The 17,329-nt window shown below is 37.4% G+C and overlaps 1 protein-coding gene across 1 annotated transcript in view; it reads right to left on the bottom strand.

Moving 5' to 3' along the window:
• Positions 1–16,925, bottom strand: part of akap12b (A-kinase anchoring protein 12b) — a 40,171-nt gene extending 23,246 nt beyond the window's left edge. Inside the window, exon 1 of the mRNA XM_039693342.2 lies at positions 16,666–16,925. Coding sequence (XP_039549276.2) covers positions 16,666–16,776 — 111 coding nt within the window. The 5' untranslated portion in view covers positions 16,777–16,925. The remainder of the gene's footprint in view (positions 1–16,665) is intronic.
• Between the last annotated feature and the right edge of the window lie 404 nt (positions 16,926–17,329).

The following is a 17,329-nucleotide window of genomic DNA, read 5'->3' on the forward strand; positions in this document are numbered from 1 at the left end:
TACCAAAGCTATGTTTCTTCCCTTCCTTCATGTGATCTGGCATCACTTGCCATGAACACTTTGGTAACTTTCCCAAAACTTTCCAGGTTTAGTGACCAATATCACGTGTTGAAAGCTAACATTAATGTTTCCATATTTGGCCGCAATACATAAACTATGAAAATCAATTCTCCACAATACATTTAGTGAGGAATTGGAATGTCTGAACATCATCACAAGATCAAATATAATTTAATGAAAGACATCACATCATGTCAGCTATTGTTTGAGTTGTTGACTTCAATTGAGATCTTCAATTAGATCCATGCAAAAACTATTAGACAACTGTAGCTTGATACATCACAAGCTGAAAAAAGTCAAGATCACCATACTGATCCATATAGGAAGGTTTTATACCAATTATAACAGTTAACACAAGGGCAAAAGTGACATGACATTGACTATTGATAAATTCATCTAAATAAATCTTGCTGTTAAAGCATACAACTCTGATTGGCCAGTTAGGCAGATTCTGCAAAAGGTGCAAAGTCTGAGCCTGCTGCTGAGATCATAACTCAGCCGGGGCATTTAACAACTCTTCGACCAACAAAAAACTGACAGAATGTGTCAGTGTGCTTAAGTGTGACAGTTGTTTAACTGAAATAACTAAAGGTAAACACAATCTGTCTTTACGGCACCACACACTTGTGGGTGGGAGGTTTGCACAGAGGTGTGACATCAGGTGTGAGTGTGTATATGTTGTCACAAATGTGATTTGTGACTGGCCTGGCTTAGTACAACAAAAACAATGTTTTCTTCCACACATCCTCACTCCCAACTCATCACATATGGACGCTTGGTCAGGATCCCTCTGCATCACTTTTTAACACACAGGGCTTCCCTTTAGCGTAATTTTTCGAAATGCAGGGTACTCATTGCTTTCAATGAGAAACATTTGGCGTCAAAACACAATGAGTGTCAAAAACACGAAGGGCAAGGGAATTTTATATTCATGATTATATATTAGGGGAATCATTTTGTCATTATAACATATATGTTTGGATTTTCAATTTAATCAGGCAGCATAATTTATACTATTTAGACATGTTTTAAGTTAACACATAACTAAAACTACTCATATTTTATAATTAAAAAAAATCCGTGTTATTATCTCCATGAATGAAAATTTTTGAAATTTTATTGCAGAACTGTAGAGTTAAAAACTAATAATAAAGTGTTTTAAATATTACATGTTTAAAAAATATTTTTATAGTCTGGGGTTGCATCTTTATCACGTTTTTCACCCAGTGATAAAGATGCAGTTTGAATCTCTGTTCTTATGTCTTTCTTAAAACTGAAAATACCCCTATCTTTTTAATGCTTTCATCTGTTCCCCTGCCCTAGATTGCAGTCATCTGTCAGATTCCTTTTCTCTCCTCCTCCTTCTCCTCCCCTCTTCTGCAGTCCCTCTGTTCCATTCTGCAGATCAGAGGTTCAGGGACGGCTGTCCATCCCACAAATCACTCTGCAGAGAGGTTGCAAATCTCTTCACTGTTGGACAGAAAATGACAGCAAAGGAGAGAAGAATTTATGCCCTTCTAAACATCTATCCAGTTGTCAAACAGTACTATAGCATTCATCTGACAGATCTGTGACCTTCTGGAGGTTTTCAAGTCATTGTTGATCTCAATGACATTTTGGACTGTTAATAAATGTATACTTTAAATTAAAACTGACATACTTACAGATTTAAAATGACCACAAACAAGTGGAGCCCCTATAGTGTATGAATATCACTGTACTATGAACTTAAGATATAATTAGAATTTTTTTGTCATTAGAATAATAAAACAATAATGGACAAACCTTGACCTCTTGGAATTAACGGTTAGATAATTGATATATTTAGCAGAATACATGAACAGATATCATTTCCCCGGTGTGGCCTCAGTCTTTAAAAGAGATACTCCACTTTTTCTTTTTTCTTTTTTTTCCTTTCTTTTTTTGGAAATAGGCTCATTTTACAACTCCCCCAGAGTTAAACAGTTGAGTTTTACCATTTTCAAATCCATTCAGACGATTTTCTGATATTTAGAAGAATATCAGTAAACAGACAGTTTCTGGTCTCATTGACTTCCATAGTATAGTTTTTTCCTACTAATGGAAGTCAATGAGACCAGAAACCCACGACCAGTGGTCCCACGACTTTTTTTTTTTTTTTTTACATATAGCCATGCTACGCCTGACACAATGCAATAAAAATCCCCTCGGGGGGCATGGTTCATCTGTGCCTGTTAACCTCTGCCCTTTGACCCCTTGCTGATGAGGACTGAATTACAGAGAGAAAACAGGAGAGGAACTATGGATACCTCTTCATCATTTAATTTACATCAAGAATTTTACAGAATCCTATTGGGTTATAAATCTAATTTGCTTATATTATACCATATATAGGGCATTTATATTTCTAAATATTTGTCAGAAGACTATGTGCTGTAGAATTGTTAGAGCAGGTATAACTGTATGGAATGTCATTTCATCACCCGGAGGCAAGGATAAAGACATTTTCAACATATAAGGACAAATGGAGAACTAGTTCATACACAATGATATATGTGCCTGATGCAAGAGTTTAAATATAATTCTGCCAATTCTGAAAATGGAGAGAGTGAAGCAGCAGTAGATGAGGTAATTATGAGAAACATTCAAAGTTTAGGGAGGTCAGGGATACAGACTGAGAACACAAGGGGATTTTATATGTAATCCTCTGTAAGTGATAAAGAGAAAACATGTGATGTACTAATCAAGCTGTAGACAGACAATATCAGTGGTCAGAGAACTGAACTGTGTGGGACTCTTGTGGCGTGTTTGCCGAGTGTGGAAACAAAACATGATAGAATCTGTTGTCAAATGAGTCTACAGGGAACTAAGGCCTCTGATTCAGAAACGAACCAAAATCAGCAGCTGATGGTTGAACATGCTAAAATCGGCAGACAGGTCCAGATAAATTGAAACTGAGGAACTAATCGCGCTTATTGCTATTGATAATTCATCCAAAGTCATAATGGTTTGGAACAACATGAGAGAGAGTTAATAAAGACATAATTTTACAACAAAAAAAAAAGCCTGATTGCTAGATGTGAAATAGATTGTTTTGTGTAGAGGTTTGTCATTTTGCTGAATTCTGACCCAAAAACATTTGACATAAAAAAAGATCAAAAGCATACAAATTCTGATGGCAAAATGATGGTAAAAAATAGTTTTAGGTACTTTATAAGCAATGAAGAAATGTATTTTTTGGACCATTTTATGATGTCCATTCTGTAAGTGACTATTACACTCATTGCTTGCTTTTGCTATAATGTAATTTTCTTGCAGAGGAATTGCAATAAGTATTTGAGATCTCATGTTTGATGCATTATTATTCACTGTTGATGCCCCAAACACAAACCTTAGTTGAGAAAACACACTTCTCTGATACAACAAACTGTTTAAAAGCCACCAAACTATAAAACTATAATTCTCTCTCCTGCTCTATCAAATTCACCTATTGCTTATACTTAAGTATTAAGTAAGTACAGTTCACCTCAAAAATGTAAAATTCAGTAGAACACAAAAGAAGATATTTTGAAGAATGCCCATGCAATAAAAGTCAATAGGGTCCAAAACACTAAGCTTTAATTCACTATTGATGAGGACAAATTGGCTACATCATTTCCATATTCTATTAATCAATGATTGCTAGCAGCTTTCCGGAGATTTACTTAGTGAGACAGTTATTGGAACAACAAAAACACACATATTTATCTAATTTAACTTAATCTGCCAAAATTCCAGTTGAATTTCAAAACAGTAAACTACTCATCCAGCAAAAGAGAGAAAGACTTGCTTTGTGTGGGGGTAAAGCACACAGATACACATCCAAATTTGGGTAACACATACTCAGTATTGGAGCCTCAGAGACCACAAACTGCATGCATCATCTCCTTCGACACAAACACAGATGTGAACCGATCAGTCTCTGGCAACACACAGCAATCCTCAGTCTATCTCAGTTAAGTCATTTACTTCGCAAACAATCTACACCAGTGTAGTATTACTGTGGTAAACTGCCCCAGTGTTTGAACAGGCTAGCGATTACAACTTGATCCTGACAATAAGGCCACCAAAATATCCTGCGTCCTTACATGCCAAATCATATCAAATGTACGGAGTCAATTTGAATCAGTAACACTGCTTAAGATCACAACAGTCTTTGAGGTCCACAAATCATCAGCATTCTCAAAGTCTGAATCAGTGTCACAGTCCAAACCGCCTATTTTTCACTCACTGAAGGGGAAAATCTGTGGCTTCAAAGGCAGACAAACACATCATCTTGTTGCCTAAACCTATTAGACTTTGGCAAATTTATGGGGTTTGAGCTTCACATTTACAAATAGGAGTGAAGCTTTGCATTTCTTCGCCCTGACTTGATAAATCCCATATCTGCAAGGCTGTAAAGAGATTAAGTGCTTGTTTTGCTAAAACGTCCTTCGCGTTGGCTTCATATTGTTTGTTTCATGGAAACATATGCAGTGAATTCTTAACTTCTTGTTTGATGAAAAAGGAATTTATTTTTTTGGCACAGACTGGGAGCTATATACAAAAAAGGAGTGATTTTGTTATGAATTCCAGGAACTTGTACATATAAATGTCCATGCGGAGAGCCTTCCAAGCAGCGAGCCACCCCACTGTGCATTTTCCTGATATTCCTGACCCACTATTTGTCTCCCGCCGATACTGGGAGTCCTCTGTTCCTTCCACTCCCCTAACAGCTGTCACGATAGGCCACCCTTATGAGCAAACATCAATGTGATAGGACAGGACCTCCCTGCGTCTCTGGCAGATCGACTGGACCGACCGGACCGACCACCCCGCACACACACACACACACTGTCGGACTGAAACAATAAACCTCCTCCTCTCACTCTATCCCAAGGGTCCTCCTGTGATTCAGATCATAAGAAGAAAGGAAATGTTCAGATGTGACTTTCCTGATACTTTAAAGAAACAACAGTCAGAGTTAGAGTTTAACATGACGATCAGGTAGAGATAGTGAAACTGGATCAGTTTAATGACTGCAAAAAAAAGTGAAAGTTCTTGTTGAGTGAAAGAAAAATTCTGCACTGAATAGCCAGGCCTAACCAATTGACCAACTACTTGTCAGAGATCATGCAGAGTCTTTAATACACTTGCGTGAATTGTGACTACTTACACTTTTAAATTACATTTCCCGTCTCTTGTTGAAGAGACAGAAAGTGCATTTACCATTTTCCCTGGTAAGACCTTAGAAGATTAGATACAACTCCATGAAAATTAGTTCACCCACTGCCACATGATCTTGTTATCCAACCAAAGAAGATTCAGAATTGTTTCAGACAAAGGGGTTGAGCTCAAAGTGATTCTCACATGCTTGATTTTATTTTATGGCCTAACAATATTACTGTGGTAGAAGCATGTGACCAGCTTTGGTGGAGACATGCATAGTCACAAAAAATTTCAAATAATCCTAAAGGGATAGTTCACCCAAAAAAATACGAAACAAAACAAAAAAAAGTCATCACCTTGACTTTCTTCTGTGGAATATTCAAGATATCTTAAGAAATGTGTGTAAAAGTTAACAGTCATCAAAATTGTTTATGTTAGCAACGTTTTTCAAAATATCATCTTTTGTGTTGCACAGAAAGAAAGAATCTTTCTATATAGTATGTTCATATGTATAACAGTCCGTCCCAATCAGGAGGAGACAAAATTAACTGCGGACATGATTTCTCTATCTCTAATAAAATCAGAAAATGCAATCAGTGTTTACTACAGGGCCTTCTATGATTTTCTATATACTGTAACTCTCAGTATAGATCTGAAGATAACATTTCCAAATGTCCTGGCAGCCAGAGTGATATATGACCTTTTAATCAATACATGATTGTGCTGCGATTTTACAACTCTCCCTGGATGCTACAAATTTAATATGTGCTTTCTAACGTCCACCTCCCAACGCATATATACAGAAACTTGAACCATTACCAGAAGGGAACACAGCAGTTTGTTAAGAGGCATGAGTCATGATTTGTCTTTCAAGGATGAAGAAGAGTTATTCTGTCCTCTGAGAGAGAGAGAGAGAGAGAGAGAGAGAGAGAGAGAGAGAGAGAGAGAGGACAGCATCTAGTTATTTTTGGTCCAGCATAGAGTGGATGGGACTCTCCACTGCATTGAAGGGGAAACAGCGCATGCGCCTGATACAGGATGCCCTTATTTCCTCCCCTTCCTTCCTTCTTTGTTTATTTGTCCTGCAAACCCAATGGGCCTCATTTAACATAGAAACGAGCACAGAAATCATCTTACGATAAATGTGATAAATGTGGTAGCTCAAAACAATCATCATGTGAATATTACGCCCCTAATAATTCACGGTTTAGAAGTCTTGCTCATAGATTTTAACATAACCTGGCCAAGAAGAGGAAGTAATCTCATGAAAGAGAAATTGATTAAACATGGGTAAATAAAACAAAACATTTACAAACATTATAAACACTGTAAGCCTAGGCTATTTTATTTCTCCTCAATCCACGACAAATCCATTCTTCTTCTAACATTTGGTTGATAAATTATATTTATTATGTAAACAAGGCCTTGTACTTCACTCAATATCCAAAATGTGTTTTAAAAATATCCAAACTTTTATGTTTGGTTGACTCCATTTTAGTTTGATGATGAATGACTGAAATATCAACTTCTTGGTTCCAGATACCAGGTCAACTTCGGTGGGTCGGCGCTGTTTTGGCAGCACATGAAGGACCGACAACATATTAGGCAGGTGGTCATAATGTTTATACCAAGACAATTCACTCATATTACTATGAATGGCAGAAAGTGCTATGTGCAATGTGGTCCCCACATTAATAAAAAAGCCAACTGACACCTGGTAAAGTCAGATGAAAAAAAAAAAATTACACTATTTGAGTGTCATAAATATGGCTGCAGAGTGATCTGTCGGTGAATGGTGCCACAGACCAATGAAATAAGACACAGAAATGGTCTACAGAGAAAGACTGTTTTACTATGCCGAGGACGTGCATAACTCCAGCACTTCATAGTGTCCTTTATAGCTTTAGCAATATGATTCCTAAATATATTTTAGCTAGATCACTCAGATCATCTGATTTAGTCACTATGAACCGACAGTTACAAAACTCAAGCAGCTGACTCGTCAATTAGCACTTTTAAATAGACTTTTAATCACATTTTTCCCAATTAATCTCATTCTCTTCTTTCATTTTAATTTCCCTTTTCTTATATTTATTCTTATTCTGGTTTTGAGTCTGCTTCCATATGTATTTATGTGAAAGTTTACTTATGTGTCTTCTGCAAGGCATGTTGTAAACACTGTTTTAAAAATTCGATGTAAATAAAGTTTTACATACCAGTATAAATAATTACTCAAATCTAAAGTTACACAAAAAGTATCCTTTCTCATAAAGAAATAGTACACTGTCTAAACAAACCACTTCACCATGGTGGTCTGAGCCATTTAAACACAAACACTGAGTCATAATTATTATCCATTAGTGATGCTTTGCCATGACTTAAATGAATGCTATAGGGCCTGTTTTGAATATTGATTTTACTCCATCACAGCCAGCACAATCTTCAAGCATCAAGCTTCCTGTGTTATCCACATCCTTTCATCAATGATTAGAAATCAGTTGTTAAGAAAACTCCACAAGCAGCTGGGTACATATCATCATTCACTCTTAACTCAGAAGAGCTGTTAGGAGAGTATAAAGATGAATCTGCCAAAGCCTTATGACTCTCTGTTAAATGGAATCCACACTTTAATTACATCTCATTGATCTCATTGAACTACATCTCCCGAAGGGGCACAGCTAAAGGTCACCCACACCGTTAAAATACAATGCATTCATAAACAAGGAAAATCCTATATTAAAGGGATAGTTCTGTCATTAATTAATCACCCTCATTTCATTCCAAACCCATAAGAATGTCTTTCATCTTCTGAACACAAATTAAGATATTTTTGATAAAATCCGAAAGCTTTCCGTCCCTCTATAGACTGCAATTTATTCACCATTCAAGGCCCAGTAAGGTAGTAAAATAGTTGTTGAAGCATTGTTAAAATAGTCCATGCGATAAAGTGGTTCAAGCTTAATTTCATGAAGCGACAAGAATACCTTTTAAGCTTGTGATGCTGATGCAGGATCCGGCCAATAATGAGCCGGCGTAGAACCAGTAAGCGCTGTGCTGTGTTTACAACATAAACAGCATCAAAGTCACGTGGACTTTTTTAACGATATCCTTACTACCTTTCTGAGCCTTGAAATTGCCAATTATAAATTAACTAACCCTTTAAGGGAGATTCACAAACACTGAAATGTGTACTCATAAAGCATTGATTATTTGCATGCTCCAGATTCACTAAACTTATTATGCAAATATGGTATAAGCACAAAAACTCCCAAAAGATGTGCTGAACACAATTTGTACTCGGCTACATGGAAGCGCCTATATACATCCAGTATAATGCTCTTCTCCCTGATTTGATGCATTACTGCGGTATTACTAGGAAATGCTTCCCACAAATGTGAAATGTGGTTAGTGAAGTTAGGTTTGCACTGAAATACAGCATACTAAATGGTTTAGTGAATTTGCCTTTCAGTGTCTATGTAAGAGCGCTTCCGTTTTGATGGCTAAGATTGTTATGCAGCTTCAAAGAATTGAATTAAATCTTTGAATCATTTCTGAAATAAAAGGACAGTGAAATAATTATTGTAAAAATCTCAGCAGCCATCTCTCGTTTTCAAGAACAAATACATATCAGATCATCTGTTTTGAGGTTCATTTGAATGGGAGTGGGAGTGGTACATGTCATCACATTACTGATTGCTACAAGCATCACACAAAACACTGCATGGGTTAGTGGATCTATGACTGTTAAGCACAGTTCGCCCAGCATCTGCCCATTTACAGAGAAACAACAGTTATGACATCAGCATTACTAAGCAATAAAACTAGCAAGGAGACAATCTGGGACCAGCTGGACAAACAGCACAATCTGCCAGACCAATTCAAATTTCAGAGAAAATAACATCATTACACTGCAGTTTTTATTGCTAGCAACACCCTCAGCATCTTCCTTTGTTCATAAATGTAACTTAACTGGAAACAAAATGCACGAGGATACCAATGATTTAATCCATGATCGTTAGTCATTTAAAGCAGCCAATAGCCTATATTCAAAAGCATTCACCTGTGCTTGAGGATTCACATTCAAATCCAAAATACTTCCAGAATCCATCCTAGTGAAGCTTCCCGATAATGTTTATTTTCAAATGTCAATAGTCTCATCAAGCTGTGAAGCAAACCCATCTTGGAGCACTTAGTTGTTGTTCAGCAGTACAATAGGTTTCTTGAGCTGTGACGTGCAGACAAAAGTAAGCGGTTGAATGGGATTGTCTTTTTCTGGCAGGGCAGTAATGAAACGTTATTGATGCTGATTCCTGATGAAAGCACTTCTCCAAAATGAAAGTGCTTTACTTCTATCAGCACAAGCCCATCTACAGTGAAGATAAGGGAATACAATGGAATTGGTCGTTTACTTGAGAAAACAAGTGAAACTAAGGGAAAAATGAGAAAGAAATATTTCTTTGCTCCATATTGTTAATTAAAGAGGGTACGTCTTGTGCATTTCAAACTGCCTCTTCATTCTACCTTTGCCCTCAATGGCCTCTGTTTTTTCTATTCTGGAAGACTGTGTTTTTATGTAACTCTGGCACTTATTAACATTTTATGAGGCCAACTTTACTTCTAAAGAGGGATGGAGGGGAGAAGGGGAGTGAAAAACAAAAACAGAAAGTGAATGTGATGGAGGAGGACAATGAGAGTTGGCTGGTGAAAATAGAACCCTTCTATTTTTGACCCATGTAAACAGGTCCTAACTCATAAGAGAGAGCCAAAGAGAGAGTGATTTGGCACTGGCAGGGTCAGAATCAGTGAGAGGACTGCTTCTATCTCTAAAAACAAATGAGGATTAAAGCTCCACAGAAACTTTGTCACAAAGCTTGAATCATTTCAAATTGGTTTCTTGAATATGACAATGAGTTCAAGATTGATATTGATAGGATAGCATCTTGTAGTTGATGGAGATTTGTGGGATGCACATCCAGGCCACGAAGCTTCCGATCCACCACATCCCAAAGTTGCTCTAATGGGTTGAGATCTGGTGACTGTGGAGGCCATTTTAGTACAGTGAACTCATTGTCAGGTTCAAGAATCCAATTTGATATGATCTGAGCTTTGTGACATGGTGCATTATTCTGTTGGAAGTAGCCATCAGAGGATGGGTACACGGTGGCCATAAAGGGATGGACATGGTCAGAAACAATACTCAGGTAGGCTATGCCCAATTAGTGTGCCAATAAAGCATCCCCCACACCATTACACCACCAGCAGCCTGCAGAGTGGTAACAAGGCATTATGGATCCATGTTCTCATTCTGTTTACGGCAAATTCTGACTCTACCATCTGAACATCTCAACAGAAATTGAAGAGTTCATATGCAACAACCTCTAAATGCCATTTGAAATTTTCTTCTTTAATGATGATTTTTATCAAACTTGTATATTTAAGTTCAGTAATTTCCCTTAAATAACAATTAATAGGTAATTATCATTGCCATTTAAGTGAAATTACTGAACTTAAATATACAAGCTTGATAAAAATCATCATTCTAGAAGAAAATTTCAAATGGCACTTAGAGGCTTTTGCATCTGAACTCTTCAATTAAAGACAAAACTGGCCAATTTTGCTGAGCTCTTGCAAATTGTAGCCTTTTTTTTCCTATTTGTAGTGCAGATGAGTGGTATCCGGTGGGGTCTTCTGCTGTTGTAACCCATCTGACTCAAGGTTGTGCGTGTTGTGCTTCACAAATGCTTTGCTGCATACCTCGGTTGTAACGAGTGGTTATTTCAGTCAAAGTTGCTCTTCTATCAGCTTGAATCGGACGGCCCATTCTCCTCTGACCTCTAGCATCAACAAGGCATTTTCGCCCACAGGACTGCCGCATACCAGATGTTTTTCCCTTTTCACACCATTCTTTGTAAACACTAGAAATGGTTGTGCGTGAAAAACCCAGTTACTGAGCAGATTGTGAAATACACAGACTGGCCCATCTGGCACCAACAACCATGCCACGCTCAAAACTGCTTAAATCACATTTCTTTCCCATTCTGACATTCAGTTTAGAGTTCAAGAGATTGTCTTGACCAGGACCACACCCCTAAATTGAAGCAACTGCCATGTGATTGGTTGATTAGATAATTGCATTAATGAAAAATTTAACAGATGTTCCTAATAATCCTTTAGGTGAATCTCTGTGTGTGTGTATATATATATATGTGTGTGTGTGTGTGTGTGTACTGTACTGTATGTGTATGTACTGAATATGTGTACTGTATGTATATATACATACAGTATACATGTAAAGAATTAAATTCTTATATAAAGAATAAGAAACATGCTGTTAAAATTTGTTTTAGATGGATATATAAATGACATCTTTTGCTGATTTTTTTCAGCATGTTCTATATATTTATAAAAATGATTCAGTTTGACTTCAGTGTTCCTAAGACATAGACAAGCTCCATGTGACTATCTGGTCTAAATAAGTTCAAGACATAATCAGGAAAATAACTGGATCTTTAAACAGGAAGTTACTTCAGTAGCATCATGCCTCCTCTAATTTCCTTTTCTGGACAGGAAGTCCTGTTCTAAAACAGGGTGGTCCATTTAATGACTAATGTAATTACCAACTAAAATGTAATAAACACTCACTAAACACCTCATAGACAGATTATCACTACTAAAGGGACGAAATACTTTTTCCAAAACCTGACATTATAGCTAAATATATTCTCCTCATATCACCTTTCACTCATCTGTTTTTTTTTTTCCCTTTCTACCTTTCCTCTCTCTGGCTGATGACAGCTCACACTCCATCTGCATCCTTCAACTAAGTGAATTACTTTAAGTGCCTCCCTCTCTCCTCTAATAAAAGGCTAATGGTCTTTTCATACAGCCTACTTCTTCCTTACTGCAATTCAAAACGGGATATGACAATACATTCAAGTATACATCAATATGATCAGCAGGTTCTAGGCCTATACTTATTTATACTATAATATTATATATTATATTATTTTATCTAATATTATATTATAGCTAAAAAAGACAACATTTCCAACTGGTTGAGACATTTAACAAATTAGTCAAACCTCAGGAAGTCCCCACTCTGGATCATTGGTATGAATGGGACGAGGAGCAAACAGCCTGGCAGGCCGCCGATCCCAAACCCTCATTAAACCACTGATCCCCTGATGTCTGTGTGCACTTCCATCATATCCTATATTACATAATCTTACTCCAGCTCCTATTTACACTCAACAGCTGATCCTGGATCAGATCCTCTGACCATAGGACTCATTGAGCACTGTTCCACTATGAACAATCACTGATCTCAAGTCAGAGTCCTCAGATACACAGAAGAAGATTGATTTTAATCAACAATGTGAACGAAGATTGAAAAACTGCTTAAGTGCAGAGTTCATATAAAATATTATTTGCTAACACTTTACAATAAGGTTCAATCTATTAACATCGATTTTATCTTGGATAATGGTATTTTATAAACTTTGTTCATTGTTAATTCATGTTTAATACATTGGGGCCTGGTTTCACAGACAGAATTTAGATTAGGATTAGGCCTTAGGTAAACTAGGAAAATTAAAAAGCTAGAAAAAAAGCATTACTGGTGTGCATCTTGCATCAATCAATGGCACTGACATATTTTAAGATATGACAGTGCAAGTTACTTTCAGTAAAGACAAGCATGCACTATAGTCAGTGACTAGACCAAAGCCTTGTCTGTGATGGCATGAATAAAATGAACAGAAATTACAAAAATATTGTTCATGATACCTAATATTTTTACATTAGACCTTACTGTTGAAGTTATATTTCATGAACAGTTTCATAATAAGATGACACAATTGAGCTGAGATCTGGAGATCAGACAGAATTGGGAAATCCAATTGCACATTTGTTCTGTCTATCTAACAGTATGTTTTTTTCCACCTGACCTCACCTGAATCTCACTTCTCAACACTACCTGTAATGAGTCAGCATGACATCTCATACAGCATCTGTTCAGTTTCTTTTGAACTAAGAATGTTATTTCTCATTTCTTTCACAAAAAGAAAACTGTATCCCCCCTCTCCATTTCTTATCTTTACCATTACCATTCTCATCACCCCTAGCAGAAAAGCACAAGCTAATTGTCCATCTACTTGTTTTCCCTCCCTGTGCCCTTTCTTTCACTCATTCTACATGATATGTTCCCATTCAGACCAGCCATCTTTCTCCCACGCCCCCCTCCCTGAATCACTCTCTCTCTCTCCCTAGTTCTCTTTCTTCGGGCCGATGCACACACAGCACCCCTCTGCCCCGGGACCTGTCCTCCAGTCCATCCTAAATGGGCCCTCTGTTCTCTTCGCTCTCCACTCCCCCCTCTTCTCGGGTCCCATCCTTTATGAGGCCCTTATCTGATTGCAAATGGTCCCACACCACCCCTCTCTAATTACCGCTCTGACATGTAAAGGGTTTTATGCCATCCTTCATAATGTTAAATAAGTTTACACATTCAAGTTAAACCACTTCTAAGTGATGAATAGTGTGAATCGAATCCAGATAATCACAACTAAAGGGTGTTTATGAACTTGTCAATCAGTGCATTGTTGGTTTGGGAAAAGGCCTGTGTGTGTATCTCATTGTAAGGCCAACACAGGCATTATTGTGAGTTTATGTTTGCAATCGAGTCTTGCGTACTTAGCCTGAAAAGTCTGAAAAGGGTCGAGAGCCGAGGTTCAGCCCCAGTTGGTTTCTCAACAAAGTGAGTGTTTTAGAAGCATTTTAGGGGGAGGAAATGTTGCAATGTGAGGGGATGTCTGAGTAGGTGTTCGACCAACCCCATCCATGTTTTGACCCATTTCTAGAGTGTGCGAGTGTGAGCGAAAGCGAGAGAGGAATTACTAAAATTCCTATGTGCGCCAGAGAGGATGTTTATCAACCACATCTCCAGTAGGGCGCCTCACACAAACGCTGTGTACACAGCATGTAGTTGTATTGCTAAAGCGCACACACACAAACACCAGACCACACCTGTTCAAGGGGCCTTATCTGATAAATAACAAACACTTGAGTTTTGCATATTCCATACCTCAAACGGGTCTTGACTTGTTTCAGTCAAGATTCAGATACTTCAGAAAAGTCACTGGATGGGTTTGACAGGTCTTTTTGTATGTTTCAACAACTGATTGCCTTTAAAAAAGGTGCATACTCTAGTCAAGCTCAACTGGTGAGAAAATATCAGCAACCATCATCAAGCACTTTATATAAAACTGAACAGCTGAAGAAGAAGAAGAAGAAGAAGAAGAAGAAGAAGAAGAAGAAGAATGAAATGCTGGGGGAAAACAACACGCAAGGTCATTGTCTTGTTTGTACTTTGTTTGAGAGGGGAAAAAAACATCAAATTGTAACGGTTTTCTGGAACAAAATGTGTCCCATCAAATTTCAGTACATTACTCTCCTAAAACGATCATATCTGTTGAGAAAACTTTCATATTTAACACTGTTATGTGCTGATCTCTTCTGTAAGGAACAACTTAGATGTTACCTACAAAAGTTAGTAAAAGTCTTCTCAAACCTAAAACTAGGCTGTATCTAATGGTTGATAAAGAACATATAGACAAGCAAATGTGGTGTCCATTTCTGAATGTGTAAAATTAATATAGTGGGATCATCCCTTGAATGGCTTGGTCAATTTTCAATTCTGTTTCTTTGAAAACACATTTTAAATAATAAATGTAAACAACATGAGGTCAAATTGTCAAAAGATTATATAAAAATATAGTTGTACAGAAAGCAGTCAGTTGTGGTTTTGATCATCTTGGTGTATGTGATCAAAATAATAATAACTTTAATTGTTCAAGTTTCTTGATGTTCTACAAAAGAAAAAAAATCAGAGATGGTTTGAAATGACATGAGGGTCAGTAAATGATGACAGAATATTTATTTTTGGGTGCACTAACCCTTTAAGACCTACTGGAGCATCTATTTAAATAATGCAAGGATGTAATGGTACATCATTGTATAAGATGCTCATTTTCACTCCTCTAAATCCTAGGAAACCCCTCTGCATTCTCCTGGCTACATTAGCCAATGTCATTTTGATACATAGCTCTTTGAAAGTAATATAACACCAAGGTGAAAGTTATGCATCCCGTGATTTCGCACCTGACAAAAAATAACAGCATAGTGCAAATTTGTGTCTCTAAATTAAGTAAGGCATCACGCAAGAGTGAAAAAGTCCCAGATTGGTTGGAGACAACCTGATCTCTGGGGGGAAAACACCATTTTATGAAGTGGGGATTTTGTATGAACTATTATCCCCACCCTAACCATCAATGCACAATAAGCAGATTGTATGAAAACATATTATGGGATTGTACGAATTAGCCACCAATTCATTAAATAAATATGAATTGTAATGTGAGTGTGTTGTTAGAGAGCAAAGTTTTTTCTTGCCCCAGAATCACTCTGAGGTGGGTTTCTCTCATCAGTGAGCAGGAAATGGAAAACCCAGAGTGGACCTTAAACAGTGATCATCACAGAACACCTGAAGAAATAAAAGGAATTACTGTTTCTCCATGTACAACCTGTTCTATTTCTATTTGTTGTTTAGCAACTCACAAAGCCTAGAAAATATCCTACAAATACGAACATAGCCTACAAACTAACTGGCCAATTTTGACTTTATTTTCTCTTTTAAAATCTAACTTCTTATTCATAGAACTCCTGTAGGCTATAAAAGTAGGCTATTATCACACTTGTGTGGTGGTGATAAATATCAGGAAGACTTCGATTGACCTGCAGCCTCATGTTAGGCTATTGACAGCACTACTGCTTTTGAATAATATATTTAAAGGCAGAATTGCTTGAATGATAATTCTAGTATGATGTCAAACAAATAACTTATTCAACCACAGGTCTACCAAAGAGCCACAGAGATCCACGTCATAAAATATTGATAACATCCACCTTCATCATGAGGAATTGGGAACAAGATAGAAATGCATTTATATCTCAATTTTCTTGTTCCTGACGAAATCTGACATTGTTGTCTCTGGACAAAAATAAATAAAGAATTGAAGAAAGGAAAATATCACACCGCTGATGTAGCTAATAACTGGTGGAGTCAATCTGACTGCATTACTGCAAATCTACTCATTAAACTTAAAATAAAACGTAAAGAACATGCATAAGCAAACAGGTTTCTATGTTTTCAAATAGGTCTACTACCTGCTAAGCCGAATCACACAAACGCAGTCCCAGCTAGCTGTCAGGAGGTATCAGGTGTTTACATAAAGCAAAGCTCAATAACTAGCTGCGCCACGCATCTGACTCAAGGGGTCCCGAACGGGGATACAGATGAGCATGTTCGGCGATTTACCCCTCTTTTATCCCCACACACGCCAGCTCATAACGATAATATTTATTTTTCAAGCGTAATGTTACCTTGCCATCTAGGGTTTCTCCATCCTGAGCGTCGCTGAGCTCCGCGCTGATATCCTCTGGCGCATCTTCAGGGCTCTTCGCGTCCCGCTGCACGGATGATGTCGCTCCCATGATGAATAACGTCGCTGTTTCTCCACTCTGAGGAAAATAATGAGCGTTAAAAAGGAAGTAGGTATCCAATAGCCCTTGTAAATGCGCCCTGCAGTCCGTCCCGAGGGTTGTCTGCTTTGGAAAGTGTTGAAACGGGTCTGTAGGTTCACTTTTAGGAGCCCTCCTCCCATCAGTATCACATGGAGAGCAGCCAGACACGCCTTACAGCATCAAACCAGGGTGAGACCTGGGACTGTAACCCCATTTAGAAAGGTACTATATGGCTACCAACCTCCGAGGCAGCCTCTGAGGCAAAGTTGAAATTTTAGGACAAAATACAATTTTGAGATACTAGTTTGTAATAGATTTAATCTTGTTAGTGAATGTTACATTACATAACTATATTATCTGAATCAAATTTTTCTCTTAATTAATTAAAATATACAGGTAGTTGTAGGCTATATATACACACCGACATTTTGGTATATATAAATGAAGAGTTCAGATGCAAAGCCTCTAAATGCCATTTGAAATTTTCTTCTTTAATGATGATTTTTTATCAAACTTGTATATT

Source organism: Pimephales promelas, chromosome 13, assembly GCF_988280905.1.
Source record: "Pimephales promelas chromosome 13, fPimPro1.hap1.1, whole genome shotgun sequence".
NCBI lineage: Eukaryota > Metazoa > Chordata > Actinopteri > Cypriniformes > Leuciscidae > Pimephales > Pimephales promelas.